At 38.1% G+C, this 16,147-nt stretch overlaps 1 protein-coding gene and 1 pseudogene across 1 annotated transcript in view; both read left to right on the top strand.

Annotated features, from left to right (window-relative positions):
- Positions 1-16,147, top strand: part of COL24A1 (collagen, type XXIV, alpha 1) — a 548,498-nt gene that overhangs the window by 343,306 nt on the left and 189,045 nt on the right. Inside the window, exons 29-31 of the mRNA XM_006898370.1 lie at positions 14,297-14,350; positions 14,610-14,654; positions 14,763-14,807. Of these exons, the coding sequence (XP_006898432.1) occupies positions 14,297-14,350; positions 14,610-14,654; positions 14,763-14,807 (144 nt within the window). The remainder of the gene's footprint in view (positions 1-14,296; positions 14,351-14,609; positions 14,655-14,762; positions 14,808-16,147) is intronic.
- On the top strand, positions 10,812-11,356 carry LOC102854495 (annotated as a pseudogene).

Below are 16,147 nucleotides of genomic sequence, written 5' to 3'. Positions count from 1 at the left end.
AGGTCTGGACTAGATTGTGGGGTTTATATCAGCCTTATCAGTATGATCATTTACCATCCCAGGAACTCTTAATTATAAGTCTTTTCTCCTTTGGCAGCTATTTAATCTGCTTTTGTCTAAGAAATGAAACCTATTTTCAATCTTTATACTAAAAAATCTTTTTGTATAAATTCTAAATTTAGCACTTTGAATCCATAGAATCTTTGATGTTTTATGCTTATGGTTGTCCTTATATTTAGTATGACATGTAAATTTAGAAAATGACGTATATAGAATGACATTCACCTTGGAAACTTATGCCTCAATGTAACTGATCATCTAGAATTAAACTTATTTTCTGTCAGCCTTTCTCTTCTGCCCTATATAAACTTACATTTTTTTTCTATTTAAGCTACCATCATTCTACCAATAATAAGACATCAGAAAAAGTTTGCCACAATTTTGTATTGCAAAGATTATGTTATGTTTCTTAAAATTCCTGGTTACCAGTAAACATATTCTTCCAGTATAAATCTGACTTGATTTTTGCAATATTTTGGAATGTTGACCACACATTGGTTCATAACATCTTTAGGTTTATTTTACTACTTAAAATACTTTAAAGAAAGATTTTTATTTTGGTTTAGGGTTTTTAATATATGATAAGGAGAGCAAAAAATAAGGCACTGGAAGAGCTGGAGAACACAAAACAAGCAAGCTTCTGAATGTTAAAAATGTGGCTTTATATAACAGCAGGCTTCTGAAGAACCTTGACATTTAAAATATCAAGGTGGAATGTACTTGGAGCGGTGGGAGGGGTGCGGGGGTATTGTGTACCAGGGAGGGAGTCTTTCTTTTACTTTTGAAAGAGAGGAGCAAGCTTGGAGGTGGGGGAAGAGGGGTGGGCAGGGAGAGAAGTGCAGCAATGAATGAATGGAAATCCAAATTCTCTGTAAATGTTCATTAAAATTATTTTCAAAAATAAAATAAAAATTAAAAAAAATTTATAGGTGAATGGATTTAGTTATTAAAGAAACTTGCTCAAAGATACATATTCTAGTGGGAAGTTTAGTTCAATCCCAGTTTCGCTGACTCTTGTTAAGTGTTCTACTAAGAGTATATTCCTACAGCTCTCAAAACAGCAACTAAATTAATAGGATAAATTCCCCCTCTCTCTACAGAAAGAAATAGACACAAGTATACATTTCCTGATTTACTGCTTAGTGTCTATAAGTAATGGTGAAACCAAAACAAATTTAAACTCATCGTCATTGAGACAATCCCTCTTTACAGAGACCTTAAAGGACAGAGAATAGCCATAGGGTTCCCAAAGCTGTAAGTCTTTAAAGAAGTAAACTGCTACATTTTTTCTTCCATAGAGAGGCTAAAGGATTTTGAACTGTTTTCCATTTCTACCTAACAAGAAGATTCTTCTAGGCTAAACTAATAGATGACATGCAGATATATATGTAATGAAAAAAAACAAAAGCAAACATAACAATGCTCAATTTTACAAAGACTTTAATAACAGATCCAATGGAAGACAGTGAATAAAGAGCATTGATCTTTATACAATTATATCAGCAAATATTGTTTAAATAAATCTATGCCATATCATTCAATCTAGTAAAGCACTCTGATTTTCATTTTCACAACCAAGGGTAAACTGAATCATCAATTCATAAGAAAAAGATAGTAACAGATCCAAATTTATTCTCAGAGAAGAAGGAAATAGGGTCCCTTTGGACTTACAGTCACACAATAACTATGAAAGAAGTTCTGGGATCCACTAGTACTTGGGGAGAGAGGTCATCAGTGACACACTTGTCTCAATAACTGCATATACATTCCCACCTAAAAAAGCAAGTCTGAGGTAAAACACAATCTCCTCCAAGCAAAAGTCTTAAAAACAAATGTCTAATTCATATGAGACTAGAAACTAAATGGTGTGCCTTAGATTCTGTCTTCACATCAGTTTTACTTGAATGCACCTCCTAACAGAGAACCCTGCCCATTCAAAAGATGACAGGAAATGCAAAAGAGCATATAATTCCAAGAATTTTTATCTTTGTGTTGCCTTCCCTTTTACATATGTGTTTATTTTATGGAGGATACACCCATATACAGATTGAATTGCCAAACAAGAACTTTTAATGATTCTAAATAAAGCACAGTGAAATGCACACCCTATTACTCTGTCAAATGAAAAAGGTTTATCAATTACCATTAGTCAATTTTTAGTCCCAAAGCATGATCAGAAAGTATCATTATTCTCTTTCTTGTAAGGCGAAAAGAAATTACACTGATTTTGTGACTTTAAAAGGGTTATTATGGATAATATTGGTTTTTATGGAGAAATCTGGAGAACAACCACTTGGCCAAATGACTGGAAGATATCGATATTTGTTCCTATGCCAAAGAAAGGTGACCCAACAGAATGTGGAAACTACAGAATAATCTCACTGATTTCACATGCAAGTAAGGTTTTACTGAAGATGATTCAAAAACGACTGGAACAGCACATCAACAGAGAACTACTAGAAGTCCGGGCTGGTTTTAGAAGGGGTCGTGGTACTAGAGATATTGTAGCTGATATTAGATGGATCTTAGCTGAAAGCAGAGAATACCAGAGGAATGTCTATCTGTGTTTCATTGACTATGCAAAGGCATTTGACTGTGTAGATCATAACAAACTCTGGCTGTCTCTGAGAAGAATGGGAATCCCAGAACACTTGATCGTTCTAATGCGAAACTTATACTTGGACCAGGAGGCAGTCGTCAGAACAGTGCAAGGGAACACTGCATGGTTCAAAATTGGGAAGGGCGTACGCCAGGGATGCATCCTATCTCCATACCTTTTCAACCTATATGCAGAACAGATTATCTGGGAGGCTGGGCTCTATGAGGAGAAATGTGGGGTCAAGATTGGTGGACGATTTATCAACAATCTGCGTTATGCGGATGACACTACCCTGCTTACTGAAACTGAAGAGGACCTGAAGCGCCTGCTGCAGAGTGTCAAGGACTGCAGCCTACAATATGGATTGAGGCTCAATGTCAAGAAGACAAAGATTCTCACCACTGGACCAACTGGCAGCATCAGGATGGATGGTGAAGAGATTGAGATTGTACACAGCTTTGGTTTGCTTGGCTCCATAGTCAACAGTCTTGGCACCAGCAGCCAGGAAATTAAAAGTCGCATTGCCATGGGAAAGTCTGCTGTTAGGGACCTCTCCAAAGTACTGAAGAGCAATGGTGTCTCTCTGGAGACTAAGGTCCGCCTGATACAGGCCATGGTCTTTGCAATCACTTGTTATGCATCAGAGAGTTGAACAATGACTAGGGAGGGCAGAAGGAGAATTGATGCTTTTGAGCTGTGCTGCTGGAGAAGAGTATTGAATGTACCATGGATTGCCAAGAAAACAAACAGATTCATCCTGGAGAGGGTTAAACCAGACTGCGCTTTGGAGGCAAGGATTCTGGGGCTCCGTCTAACATACTTTGGACATGTTATGAGGAGAGACCGGTCCTTAGAGAGGGACATCATGCTTGGGAGGGTGGAGGGAAGACGCAGGAGGGGAAGGCCCTCTATGAGGTGGACTGATTCAGTGACTGGGATAATCGGGATGGGAGTGTCGGAGACAGTGCGATTGGCACAGGACAGAGCGGAGTTTAGGGCTGTTGTACATAGGGTCGCTATGAGTCGCAGGTGACTCGACGGCACATAACAACAACAACAACATTATGGATAACTTTATTTAAAAGCTATGAAAGCCTGCCAATTATTGAAATTGCTAGATATGTGTACTCTATGTCTTTATTTTTATTTTGGACATATATTAATATAAAATAAAACTTGATCTATATTTCAAGTTAAAAAAATCAAGGTCATAATTACATTATTTTTATCCTTTCTGTCTTCATTTGTTAAGTTATCCAGTAAGATCAAGTCCACCTCTGCAATGCCTCTCAAATAAATTAGTTATGTCACTTAAAATTCCCACTACCACACTCATTTTTATCACATAGATGAATTAAGATACATTAATCATAAATAGTGACTGGAATGCAAAAGTTGGAAAAGTAGTCACAAAGAATGGACTTGGTGACAGAAATTAGGCAAAAAATAAAATAATCAAATTTCATATGTTCAATGATATATTCATTGTATATACATCTTACACAACCAATACCTTTATACATGGACTTCACCTGATGGACAGTATAGGAATCAGATTGACTACATCTGTGGAAGGAATTGATGGAGAAGCTCAATATCAGCAGTCAAAACAAAACCAGATGCTGACAGCAGAACCGACCAGCAATTATTCATGTGCAAGTTTAAATTAAGTCTGCAAAATATGAAAATAAATTTATGAGAACCAAAATATGACCTTGAAACTATCTCACCTTAATGTAAAAATTATCCTAAGAATAGGTTTGAGATATTAAACACCAGTGTTGAAAGACCAGATGAATGTGAGAATACATAAAGTAATGACAGTGAAGAGAGCAAAAGTGATTACAAAAACAGAGGAGAAAGAATAAAACCAAAGGTGATGTCAAAGAGACTGAAAATTGCATGAGAGCATCAAGAAGTCAAAACAGAGAGTGCTGCAGTAAAGGAGCTGAACAGAAGAAGAAGACATCAAGGGCAACTCAAGAAGACAAAGCAAAGTATAATGGAATGTGCAAAGAGCTGGAATTGCAGAATAAAAAGGAAAAAGCTCACTCAACTTTTCTCAAGCTGAGAAACAAATTCTAGCCTTAAATTGCCATGCCTAGGGATGCTATGGTCAAAATCTTGACTGATCCAGGAAGCATTAAAATAAGATAGAGGTAATACACAGTCATTGTGCCAAAAATAATTGGCTGATACTAAAATATTAAGGAAGTATCATATGAACGACCTTTTTGTCGTTGAGCCTCAGTCTATACTGAAGGCTGCAGTCCTTGACCCTCCACAGCAAGTGCATAAGGTCCTCCTCAGTTTCAGCAAGCAGGGTTGTGTCATCTGCATAACGTAGATTGTTAATAGGCCTTCCATCAATCCTGATGCCACCTTTCTCCTCATAGAGCCCAGCCTCTCGGATAATCTGCTCTGCATACATGTTGAAAAGGTATGAGGACAGGATGCATCCCTGGAGTACACCCTTCCCAATTTTGAACCATGCAGTGTTACCCTGCTCTGTTCTGACTACAACCTCTTGGTCCAAGCCTCAGGATGAATGGCGAAGAGATTGAGATTGTTCACAGCTTCATTTTGCTCGGTTCCACAATCAACACTCTTGGCACCAGCAGTCAGGAAATCAAAAAGTGTATCGCAATGGGAAAGTCTGCTCTTAGGGACCTCTCTAAAGTACTCAAGAGCAACGGTATCTCTCTGGAGACTAAGGTCCGCCTGATACAGGCCATGGTCTTTGCAATCACTTGTTATGCATCAGAGAGTTGAACAATGACTAGGGAGGGCAGAAGGAGAATTGATGCTTTTGAGCTGTGGTGCTGGAGAAGAGTATTGAATGTACCATGGATTGCCAAGAAAACAAACAGATTCATCCTGGAGAGGGTTAAACCAGACTGCGCTTTGGAGGCAAGGATTCTGGGGCTTCGTCTGACATACTTTGGGCATGTTGCAAGAAGAGACGGGTCCTTGGAGAGGGACATCATGCTTGGGAGGGTGGAAGGACGGCGCAGGAGGGGAAGACCCTCTATGAGATGGATTGATTCGGTGACTGAGGTAATCGGAATGGGTGTGTCAGAGGCAGTGCAGTTCGCGCAGGATAGAGCAGGGTTTAGGGCTGTTGTGCATAGGGTCGCTATGAGTCACAAACGACTCGATGGCACATAACAACAACAATCATATGAACAAGAATCAATGCTAAGGAAGGAATACGTTCAAGGTGCAATGAAGGTGCTGGAATAAAATAAGGCCCCAGGAAATGATTGGATATGAATTGACATGTTTCAACTAAGAGATAAAGCCTTGGGCATGCTCACCAGTCTATGCCAAGAAATTTGGAGGAAAACTGCCTGGCTGACCAATTGGAAGAAATCCAAATTTGTTCCCCTTCCCTGGAAAGGTGATTCAAGAGAATGTGAGAATTATCAAACAATACCAGTGATATCACCTGCAAGCAAAATATTGCTGAAATTCATCCAAAAATATACATTGACAAATAATTTCTAGAAGTTCAGGCTAGATTTAGAAAAGAAAATGGCACCAGGGATATCACTGCTGATGTCAGGTGGATTCTGGATGAAAGCAGATATATAATAAGAATATATATAAGAAAAAAATTATGCCTTTGAGCTTTGGTGTTGAAGAAGAGTAATGAATATTCCACTGACTGTCAAAAGAACAAACAGATATGTTTCAGAGAAAATACAATCAGAGTGCTCCTTGGAAACAAAGATAACAAATATTCATCTTTTATATTTTGGACATGCTGTTAGAAGATACAGTTCCTTGGAGAAGGAAATTATACTTGAAAATGTGGAGGATCATCCAAGATAGGAAGACCCTCAACCCAATGGACAAGATTCAGTGGCTGCTACAATGGGTTCTAATATGTCAGAAATTATGACGGCAGATGACAAGAAAGTATTCATATCTGTTGTTTATAAAGTTGGTAGGCGTTGTACTTATTTCAACAGCAACTAACAACAACAATCTGTTCTTCATATTGTTGTTGTTGTTATGTGCCATTAAGTCACTTGTAGTGACAATATGTACAATTGCCCTGAACCCTGCTCTATTTAGAGCCAACTTCATTTTCTCTGACAAATCTACCTCCATTACTCCATTCACTGAGTCAATCCACCTCATCCAGACTCTTCCTCTCTTGTGCTGTCCCTCTACCCTTTCAAGCATGATGTCTCTTTCCAAGGACTGGTCCCTCCTTGCAACATGCTCAAAGTATGTCAGACAGTTCCAAGGAGCAGCGTAGTTTCACCCTCCTCAGGACAAACAAGTTGGTTCTCTTAGAGGTCCATAGTATATTCAATGCTCTTCTCCAGCACCACAACTCAAAGGCATCAATTCTTCTTCTATCATCCATAGTCATTGTCCAGCTCTCTGAAGCGTAAACAGTAATTGTGAAGACTATGGCTTTAATCAAGCACACCTGAGTCTCTAGACTGACATAAGTTCTCTTCAGTACTCAGGAGAGGTCCCTGACAGCATTGCCCCAATTTAATGAGTCTTCTGATTTCCTGGATGGTACCAAGAATGTTTATTGTGAAGCCAAACAAGCTCAAGCTGTTAATAATCTCAGTGTCTTCACTTCCTATCATGATACTGCCAATTGGTTCTGAGTTTTCCTCTAATCCTTCAATTCCTCCTCATAGAACCCAGCCTCCTTAATGATCTGTTTGACATATAGATTGAAAAAGTATAGAGATACGATGCATAGAGATAGGCATAAGGTATACACTCTTCCTGATTTTGAACCATTCTTCTCAAGGTTAGCCACAATCTGTTGTGATATACGCAGTAAAATTTTCAGTCACATTCTACTCGACCTGTCAGCAGCTCAGCCGCTTGAAATATTTTCTTCAATTCCTATCCAGAAATTTTGCTTCTGAAATACAGCCTCAATCTTTTAGTGGTCACTTGTTTTTTTTCTTTTTCCTTTGCTGTATACTCCTCACTTTCCAATCTCTATATTTTATGTGCCTTGGGCTTCTTCTCAAATCTCTTTTTTCCTTTACTTGTGTCCATCTCTAAAGGCTTTCATTTTTTTTTAAAGCTTTCATTTTTGTCATGTGGCTTTAAATATCTGTTCCTAATGACTCCCAAATTAAAAAGCTAACTTCTGAGCCAAATACCACATGCATATTCCAAAATCAAACCAAAGAAAGCTAAACCTATTACATTCAAGTTGCTTATGACTTAAAGTGACCTTATAGAGTAGAATTTCCCTTCAAGGTTTTCAGGCTGTAGTCTTTGCAGAAGAAAATTCCTCCATATTTCTACCTAGGAGCAGCTGGTAGGATTGAACCAATGACCTTTCTTGTTGCAGCCATGCACTTAACCACTCTGGTCAATAAAACTCAAAACTCATTGCCTTTGAATTGGAACAGACTGATAGTTGTCTTTCCTGCAGATTTTTGGAGGCTGTAAATTACAAAGGAGGATGTTGTCCATCTTTCTCCCTCTTAGTGACTTTTTGTTTTGAATCCCCAGAGAAGTTCCTCCCTTCTTGTTTTGGGTTTTTTTTGTGTGTGTTGGTTTGTTGTTATTATTGTGGGGGTTTTTTATAGATTCTCTTTTTAATATTTTACATTTTTCCCTTTTTTAAATTGTGATTTTAATGAAAGTTTACAGAAGAGCTGGATTTTCATTTGTTTATAAAATTCATCAGAGATAGATGGGAAGAACTCTAGATGCCCCAATCCATTGCATGAACAGTTTTCCAAGCATAATGAAAAACGTACAACCAGGAGAGACTAAAGTAGATGAATGGGACCTCGTAAGCATCAAATCTATAAGCCTATCAAAAAACTTCTCCAACAGGGTAAGATGGAAACTGACAGAATGGGGAAAGTATATTTGGCAATGACATATCTGAAAATACACTTACATCTAAGATGTACATCATAATAAAATGCTCCAGAACATCAACAAGAAAAAGGTTTACAGTCCAATCACAAAATGGGCAGAGGGTATGAATAGACACTTCACCAAACAGATGGCAAACAGATACTTGAATAAATGTTCAAAATCCCTAGCTATGTGTTGTCGCTGTTTTTGTTATGTGTAGTCAAGTAGCCTTCAACTTATAGTGACCCTAAGCACAATAGCTCTGAAGCCAGCCCTGTCCTGAGCCAATCTCACTGACTCCAACACACCTACCCCCGTTGTCCCAGTTACTGTATCAATCCATCTCAACCAAGGTCTTCCTCTCCTCTGCTGTTCCTCAACCCTTCTGAGCATGATGTCCTTCTCCAAGGGTCAGCCCCTCCTGGCCACATGCCCAAAGTATATGAGATAGAGCTTCAATGTCTTAGCCTCCAGTGAGAAATTTGTTTTCACCCTCTCCAAGACAGACCTGTTGTTTTCTTAGTGGTCCATGGTGTTCAAGACTCTTCTAGAGCACCATAACTCAAAGGCATCAATTTTTCTTCTATCAACCTTAGTTATTATCCAGTTCTCTGATGCACAGCAAGTAATTGCGAAGATCATAGAGAGATCAGCAGTGGGAAGATGCCAAGACTATCATCCACCAAAAATGCAAAAGGTCATTACAAAGAAAGAAAAAGAAGACCAAAATAGATGTCAGAAGAGACTCTGAATATTGCACTAGAACACTGAGAAGTCAAAGCAAAGAAATCCAGAAGTTAAGGAGCTGAATAGAAAATTTCAAAGGGCAGCATGAGAAGACAAAGCAAAGTATTATAATGAAATGTGCAAAGAACTGGAATCCAAAAATCAAAAGGGCCATACTTGCTTGGCATTTCTTAAAGTGAATGAACTCAAGAACAAATTCAAGCCTCGTGTCACAATACATAAGGATGCTATGGGTCAAATATTGAATGATCCAGGAAGTATTAAAAGAAGATGGAAGGAGTATACAGAGTCATTATGCCAAAAATAACTGGCTGACACAGAAGAATTTTAAGAAACATATGATCAAGAGGCAATAGTGGTGAAGGAGGAATTTCAGACTGTTCTGAAGGACATGCCAAAAAAATAAAGCCCCAGCAATTGATGGAATACCAATTGACATATTTCAACAAATAGACGCTTCCCTGGGTGTGCTCATTAGATTGTATGTAGCTATTAGAGAGATGCAAATGAAAACAACTATGAGAAGTTCTTCCTCTACGTTAAGAAGTGCAACTCCTTACATACTATGCCACCAGGGTCCTTTTGTGACCAACGGGCCATAGTTAAACTCAAGTTTAACATATCCAAAATAATTTCCTTTCCTCTTCAACAAAGGTCACTTGCACTCACTAAATTGCTTAAACCCAAGAGTCATTGATTAACTTTATCTTTCTAAATATTCCAAATTAATATCTATAATCTCTACCACATTTATGCCAATAGAAACCACTTTAATTCTATTTTAAATTGTGTCTTGCCTATATTACTGAGATAGTCTCAAAATGACCTTCATTTTCCAAATTAAGCCCCTATTCCTTAATTTGACAATGAAATCCATACACAGTAAGACTTTAACTTAATTTTGCAATCTTTCCTTTTCAAATAAATCAAAACAAGTTGGGCTATGTAATGAAGTACCAGCCTGGTCGGTCGGGAGTTGTTCCGTTAACACGTCGTTCAAGGACTCTTGTAGTTCAACAAGATAAAGATGACAATATCCTCACATGAAAGTCGCAGCTTCTAAAACCTACCAGAGGGTTAGCAATGAGTCAGTTCCAGCTCGACAGCAATGAGTTTGACACCTTCAAACTGATTAATTGTAAGGCTGAAGCTGCAAAAGAGAGAGATAGGAAGAGTGTCAGAGACAGTGTACTGGAAAGAATGCAAGAGTGGAGCGAGAGAGAGGGAGAAAAAGGATGACACAGGATAGGACTGGATTCAGACCTTTGTTCTTTGGGTCGATATGAGTCATACATCAAGAAGGACCAGTGGGGGAGCTCTGGTGGCCTAGTGGCAAGAAGAGGCACTGCAATCCTAGATGTATGCAGTTTGATTCCACCAGATGCTCTGCTGAAGAAGGAGGGCAATGTCCTCCTGTACCAGTCAGATCCGGTTTGACGGCACACACACACACACACACACACACACACACACACACACACACACAAAATAATAATAATTTTTGGCCTCCTTGGGCCCTAGTGCCGCCGCCGGGTCGTCGCGCATGAAGATCTGGACCTCCGAGCATGTCTTCGACCACCCCTGGGAAATGGTCACAACGCTGCAATGCAGAAGTACCCCAACCCGATGAACCGCAGCTTGGTGGGCGTCGAAGTCCTGCACAGGCACGTGGACCCCTCGGGCAATCTGCACAGCCAGCGGCTTCTGAGCACGGAGTGGGGCCTGCCCACTGTGGCGCGCTCTTCTGTCAGCGCAGCTCAATACGTGCAGGAGCATTCTGTAGTTGACCCAGTAGAGAAAACGATGGAACTGAAATCCACTCATATTTCCTTTACAAATATGGTCTCCGGGGACGAGAGGCTCATCTAGAAGCCTCATCCTCAGCACCCGGGCAAAACGATTCTCACTCAGGAAGCCATCATCACCGTGAAGGGCGTCAGATTCAGCAGCTACCTGGAAAGTCTGACGGGTCGAGAAGCCATGGGATGGGTAATAAACAAATTAAACGCTGAGATTGAAGAATTGACGGCCTCCGCTAGAGGAAGCATAAGGATGCCGACAGCAGCGGCAGCGTTTGGAGAAAAATGACAGTGGCACGAGGCACAGTGACTGGCCCCAAGTCTCCAAGCCAGCTGTGTATTTATTGGTTATTTAAAGACTACAACTCTTTTAGGTGGACGTTATTTTTTTTTTTTTTTCAGTAAGCTGGAGAGTGTCTATGTGACTTTGATAGAAACAAAGAGGGGCAAGGGCTTCAAACCAAGGGATCATTGAAAAAAATAGTGTTGTTTGATGACAGTCTAATTCCGAGGTATCCAGTGGTTTTGTGGAAATGTAACGATTATTGAAGAAGTGCACTGAAGTTGATAATGCCATATTGACTCTCCTAGAATTAAAGAGTGAAACTTCCGGGTTGTGGGAATCCTGCTGGGCTTTGACCAACACCATAATAAGGCCAGGCCACGTGGGTCCACAGGCTGCAGGCACTCACCGAGAAACTCACTTAAAGGGAAAAATTGGGACTTTTCAAAGCAATATTGATTTGCCTCAATTATTCTGTTAAAACCAGTGTTTTGATTTGGTATTTTGGTGAGATTTCTTGAGAGAAACTTTTCACCAAAATAATCTATAATTCCAACAAGATAGGGTTCTGTTGTGGTTAAGAGTACTGTATTGGCTTGCCAATATTTGGTAACTTAATCAAAAAGCATTACCCATTCATTAATTGCATCTGTATGCCTTCCAGAGTCTTTTGATTTCGTGTGCTCTATATGGGCTGGTTAGGTTAATGGGAAAGTAGTCATTCCCTGAATTCTGCAGCTCTGTAAACTTCACAGATCAGCTGGGCACATCTTTTAGCATTTCACAGTGTGCCTAACTTAGAGACAACCAAGTGTCCAGATCAAGGCTCTGTGATTGCTAATACCTGATGTGTCACATTGTTTAAATAACTTTTTTTACATAATTGCCACCACAGAACTTTCTTTATACAAAGAGCTGTACATCATTGGAAATTACTCAAACACTCTCTTGATGAACCATAAATTCCAGGTACTTAATGTTTTTAATAATACAGCACCAGTGTAGGGGGTGGTGGGGAAGACACCCACAAGGATTTGCTCCCGTTAAGCACTGATTGAACCTGATTGAATTGTGTTGCAGCTTTCCTTTAGGGGAAAGCCTTATTGGAGCGGCCACAGGGCAGCTGCAGTCAGAAAACAATCCAGTCTTTGTCTCCTCCTTTGTAGCAGAGCACTGTGTTAGTGTGTCAGCACTAATGCCACCAATACTTGAAATTGTTGCTTTGTTTCTGTTACAAGGTGAATGATTAGTTGTTGCCTTTATTTTTACTAGCACTTAATGTGTTAACTAGCCTGATTTCCTAGTTAGAGACGACTTAATGCATGTACACAAATTACAGAGATCAGATGCCAAGTTATTAAAAAATTATTGGCGTTTTGTGTTGAAAGTAATATTTAGCTTAAGATTTCTTAGGACATTTGTAAAAGCAAGTTAAAGCTAATAAGGTTTCTGATTATTTTTTTGTACCTAGAGATGGTTTTTACAACTGAAACTAACATTTCAGCTAAACAAAAGATTGCTGAATACTGTTATTTGATAACAGTTGCTTTGTGTAATTTCTGTAAGTTGTTCTGGAAAAGATGTAATGTCCTAATGATAAAAAAAGTTTCAAACATAGTTTTTAAAAATAGCTAATAATTTTACTTTGGCCTATTAAAAAATAAATATACAGCAAGCATTTGCATTCAGAGGCCAAAACTGGATTAGACTGTAAATTAATAAAAACACGAGGGCTTATTGAACATCTTATCCTATTTAATATTAAAAATATAAGTTATGTAAATTAAGGGAAGCCTTTCTTGTTAATAAAAACTTGCTATTAAAAAAAAATAATAATAATAATTTAAAAAGAAGGATTAGTAGAACTATAGATATTCATAGAATACAAGTCTTTCCCAATCCTATGAATGTGCCCAACAGGATTATAGAAGGTGGTTGACCAAAGTTCCCACGAAGGTAGGCACATTATAGTTAAACTTTGTAATAATACAAAGCTAAATCAAAGATGATTTCAGATAGCATACAAGAAAAGAGAAGGTGCTAAAGCTTGTGTTCTCCTCCAGAGGACCAGTTGTATCATTTTCTTGTATAGAAATCTTTAGGGACTCCTCATTGTAATTTAAAGATTAATTCCAGTATTTTGATCTTTAAATACCTGTCTTTCTACACTCATTATTACTATTTATTTGCATGTAATCAATAATCCAACTAAATTAACTACTTGTGATTAGTTGGATGTCTTCTTCCCTGGCTGTGTACCCTTTTCTCATGCTATTTCAAAAGCTTTCGTCCTCCCTTTTCACTGCCCTAACCATCTCCTGTTGTTGTAAAGGGAGCATAGCAGGTACAATGTAATCAGCATTCATGTTGGAATAATGTAAATAGAAAAGTACCATTCCTAAAATTTCCTTTTTAAACCACTGTCCAGACAAATAGAAGGAATGCTGGTCTGTTCTGTGTTAGACTGCTTACCATGTTAACAGTTTGAATCTGCAAGCCACTCTACAAGAGAAAGATGAGACAGTCTGCTCCTGTAAAGATTGACAGACTTGAAAATCCATGGAGAGTCAGAATGAACCAGACTGACTTGAGAGCAGTGGGAAGTGAGTGTAGCTAGATTGCCAGTCATTTATATTGCTTTTAAAGTAAGTCCTAGATAGCTGCTGAGTATAGGGCATACAGAGATCTAAATAACAAACTGTCAAACTACACCAACAACTAAATCATCTAAGATTTTGTGATTATCTAATTCATTATTTGCCATTACATCTTGAAAATGATGACTGTATTCTTTCATACAAATAGCTTCAACTATATAATCAATTCTTTTTAAAACATAGATGCCTGAAGAGTGAAAAGTGTACTAGAACTTCGTCAGTAAGAACATGTAACAGTGAAAAAAGAAAGAACATTTTGAAATAACATGATAACTTTTTCCACTTCTAGGGACCAAGAGGACCAGATGGTCTTCTTGGGGAACAAGGGATACAAGGTATTAAGGTAATCGTTGATTTTATCTTTTCATAACAATACATTTTTACTGAGACAATATTATTAAAAGTATGTCTTGGCTTTAACAGAATGTCTTTAACCTGGTCCTAAATTTTCTAGTAATTCTGACATGAAATCTACAAAAATTTTTATTATATATCCGACCATATGCTTAATAAGCCTATTATTTGATATATGAGTGTATCTTCTCATGTGAAAATCATAATTTATATTCTTCTTGACTCATCTGATATTGATACTTTGTTAGGGTGAAAAAGGAAATCAAGGAAAAAGAGGGCCTCATGGTCTTACTGTAAGTAGCAAACCATTTCCAGTTAAATAAATATGGACATTTAAGATCTTATGTGATGCATAGTTTGGGAGGGAGCTACTTGACCTAAGTATTTTCCAATTTGTACAGGGGAAGAGTGGAATTCCTGGAGAAAGAGGAACTCAAGGGAAACCAGTGAGTAATTAAAAAAAAAATTAAAAGCTCTGCCATTTTTAAAATTTGCTTCATTAATTTATTTTATTCTTTGGCTTACTATTACTTATTTGCAATATGGTGGGCTACGAGAGTACAAGCTCCTCACATTAGTGTTTGGTTTTTGACAAAATTAATAGAGTTTCAGTAGACTTACCCGTAAACTGATAGTGATCATTTTAATTCATTTTATTTATGATAATTTGTTTTCCTACAAAACACTTTTGAAAATACAATTATCAGATACCATATGTATTTAAATGATGGATGTTTAAGCAACACAAAAAGAAACTCTTTGGGGGTTTCTTATATGGTTTCTTTTTAACTCATCTAGACTGATTTTCAAGCTGTTGGGGTGTGTAGCTTTGTTAGGCAGTATTCTAAGACTTTATAGTATGACACTATTTTCCTATCACCAGAAATATTTTAAGAAGTATTGAAATACTGTTATTATCTTTATACCTGAGGGGAAACAATTTTATTAAAAAAAAAATCGCATACGTGTACTCATGTGCATGCACACACATTTATATAAAATTTTATATATTATGAGCAAATCAACGTAAATGTTTGATTGTTTTTAATCACTGTCAGAATTGTATTTTTCATGATCTTTTGGTGAAACTTTATGTGTACATATACATGTATATATGTACGTATAGAGATATATAGGGAATCCTTGAGGCAAGTGGTTAAACTGTTCAGCCCAAATGCCTTGTAGGAGAAAGTTGTAACAGTTTGCTTCTGTAAAAATGTATAGTCTTGTAGACCCTATAGAAGAATTCCTTTCTATCCTAGCCGATAGGCTCCTTATGGGATGAAACTGACTCAAAGCAGAGGTAGGTTGGGATGAGTACATAGAGGTAGGGGGTGCACGGCGCTAGCGGCACATGCACACGCATATGCAAGTGTACCACAGTCTTCCTATTGAGTTTGACTCATGGCAACGCTCTATCAATTTTCTGAGGTTGTAAATCTTCACAGGAGAAGATTGCCCATTTTTCTCCTATGGAATACTAGGTCAACTTGAACTAATAACCATGATTTGTTTAGCTGCTCAACATGTTACACATTATACTACCAGAAATGTAAATGTCTTTGTGTATATGAGAGAGAAAGAGAGAGAGAGAGAGAAAGTGTGTGTGTGTGTGTGTGTGTGTGTGTGTGTTTTGATAAATATTTTTAAATACGTATCCAGCCTAGTGGCAAGAAGCTGTGCTGCAATCCCAAAGACACACGGTTAGAGGCCACGAGCTGTTCTCTGGGAGAAAGATGGGTAATCTCCTTCTGTGTGATTAACTGAGTCTGAAAAACCTGCTTGC

The sequence above is a fragment of the Elephantulus edwardii genome, unplaced genomic scaffold (assembly GCF_000299155.1).
Source record: "Elephantulus edwardii isolate Elephantulus edwardi_28Jun2011 unplaced genomic scaffold, EleEdw1.0 scaffold00227, whole genome shotgun sequence".
In the NCBI taxonomy this organism is placed as follows: domain Eukaryota; kingdom Metazoa; phylum Chordata; class Mammalia; order Macroscelidea; family Macroscelididae; genus Elephantulus; species Elephantulus edwardii.
Note: the sequence above shows the minus strand (reverse complement) of the source record. Positions and strands in the feature narration are given on the sequence as shown.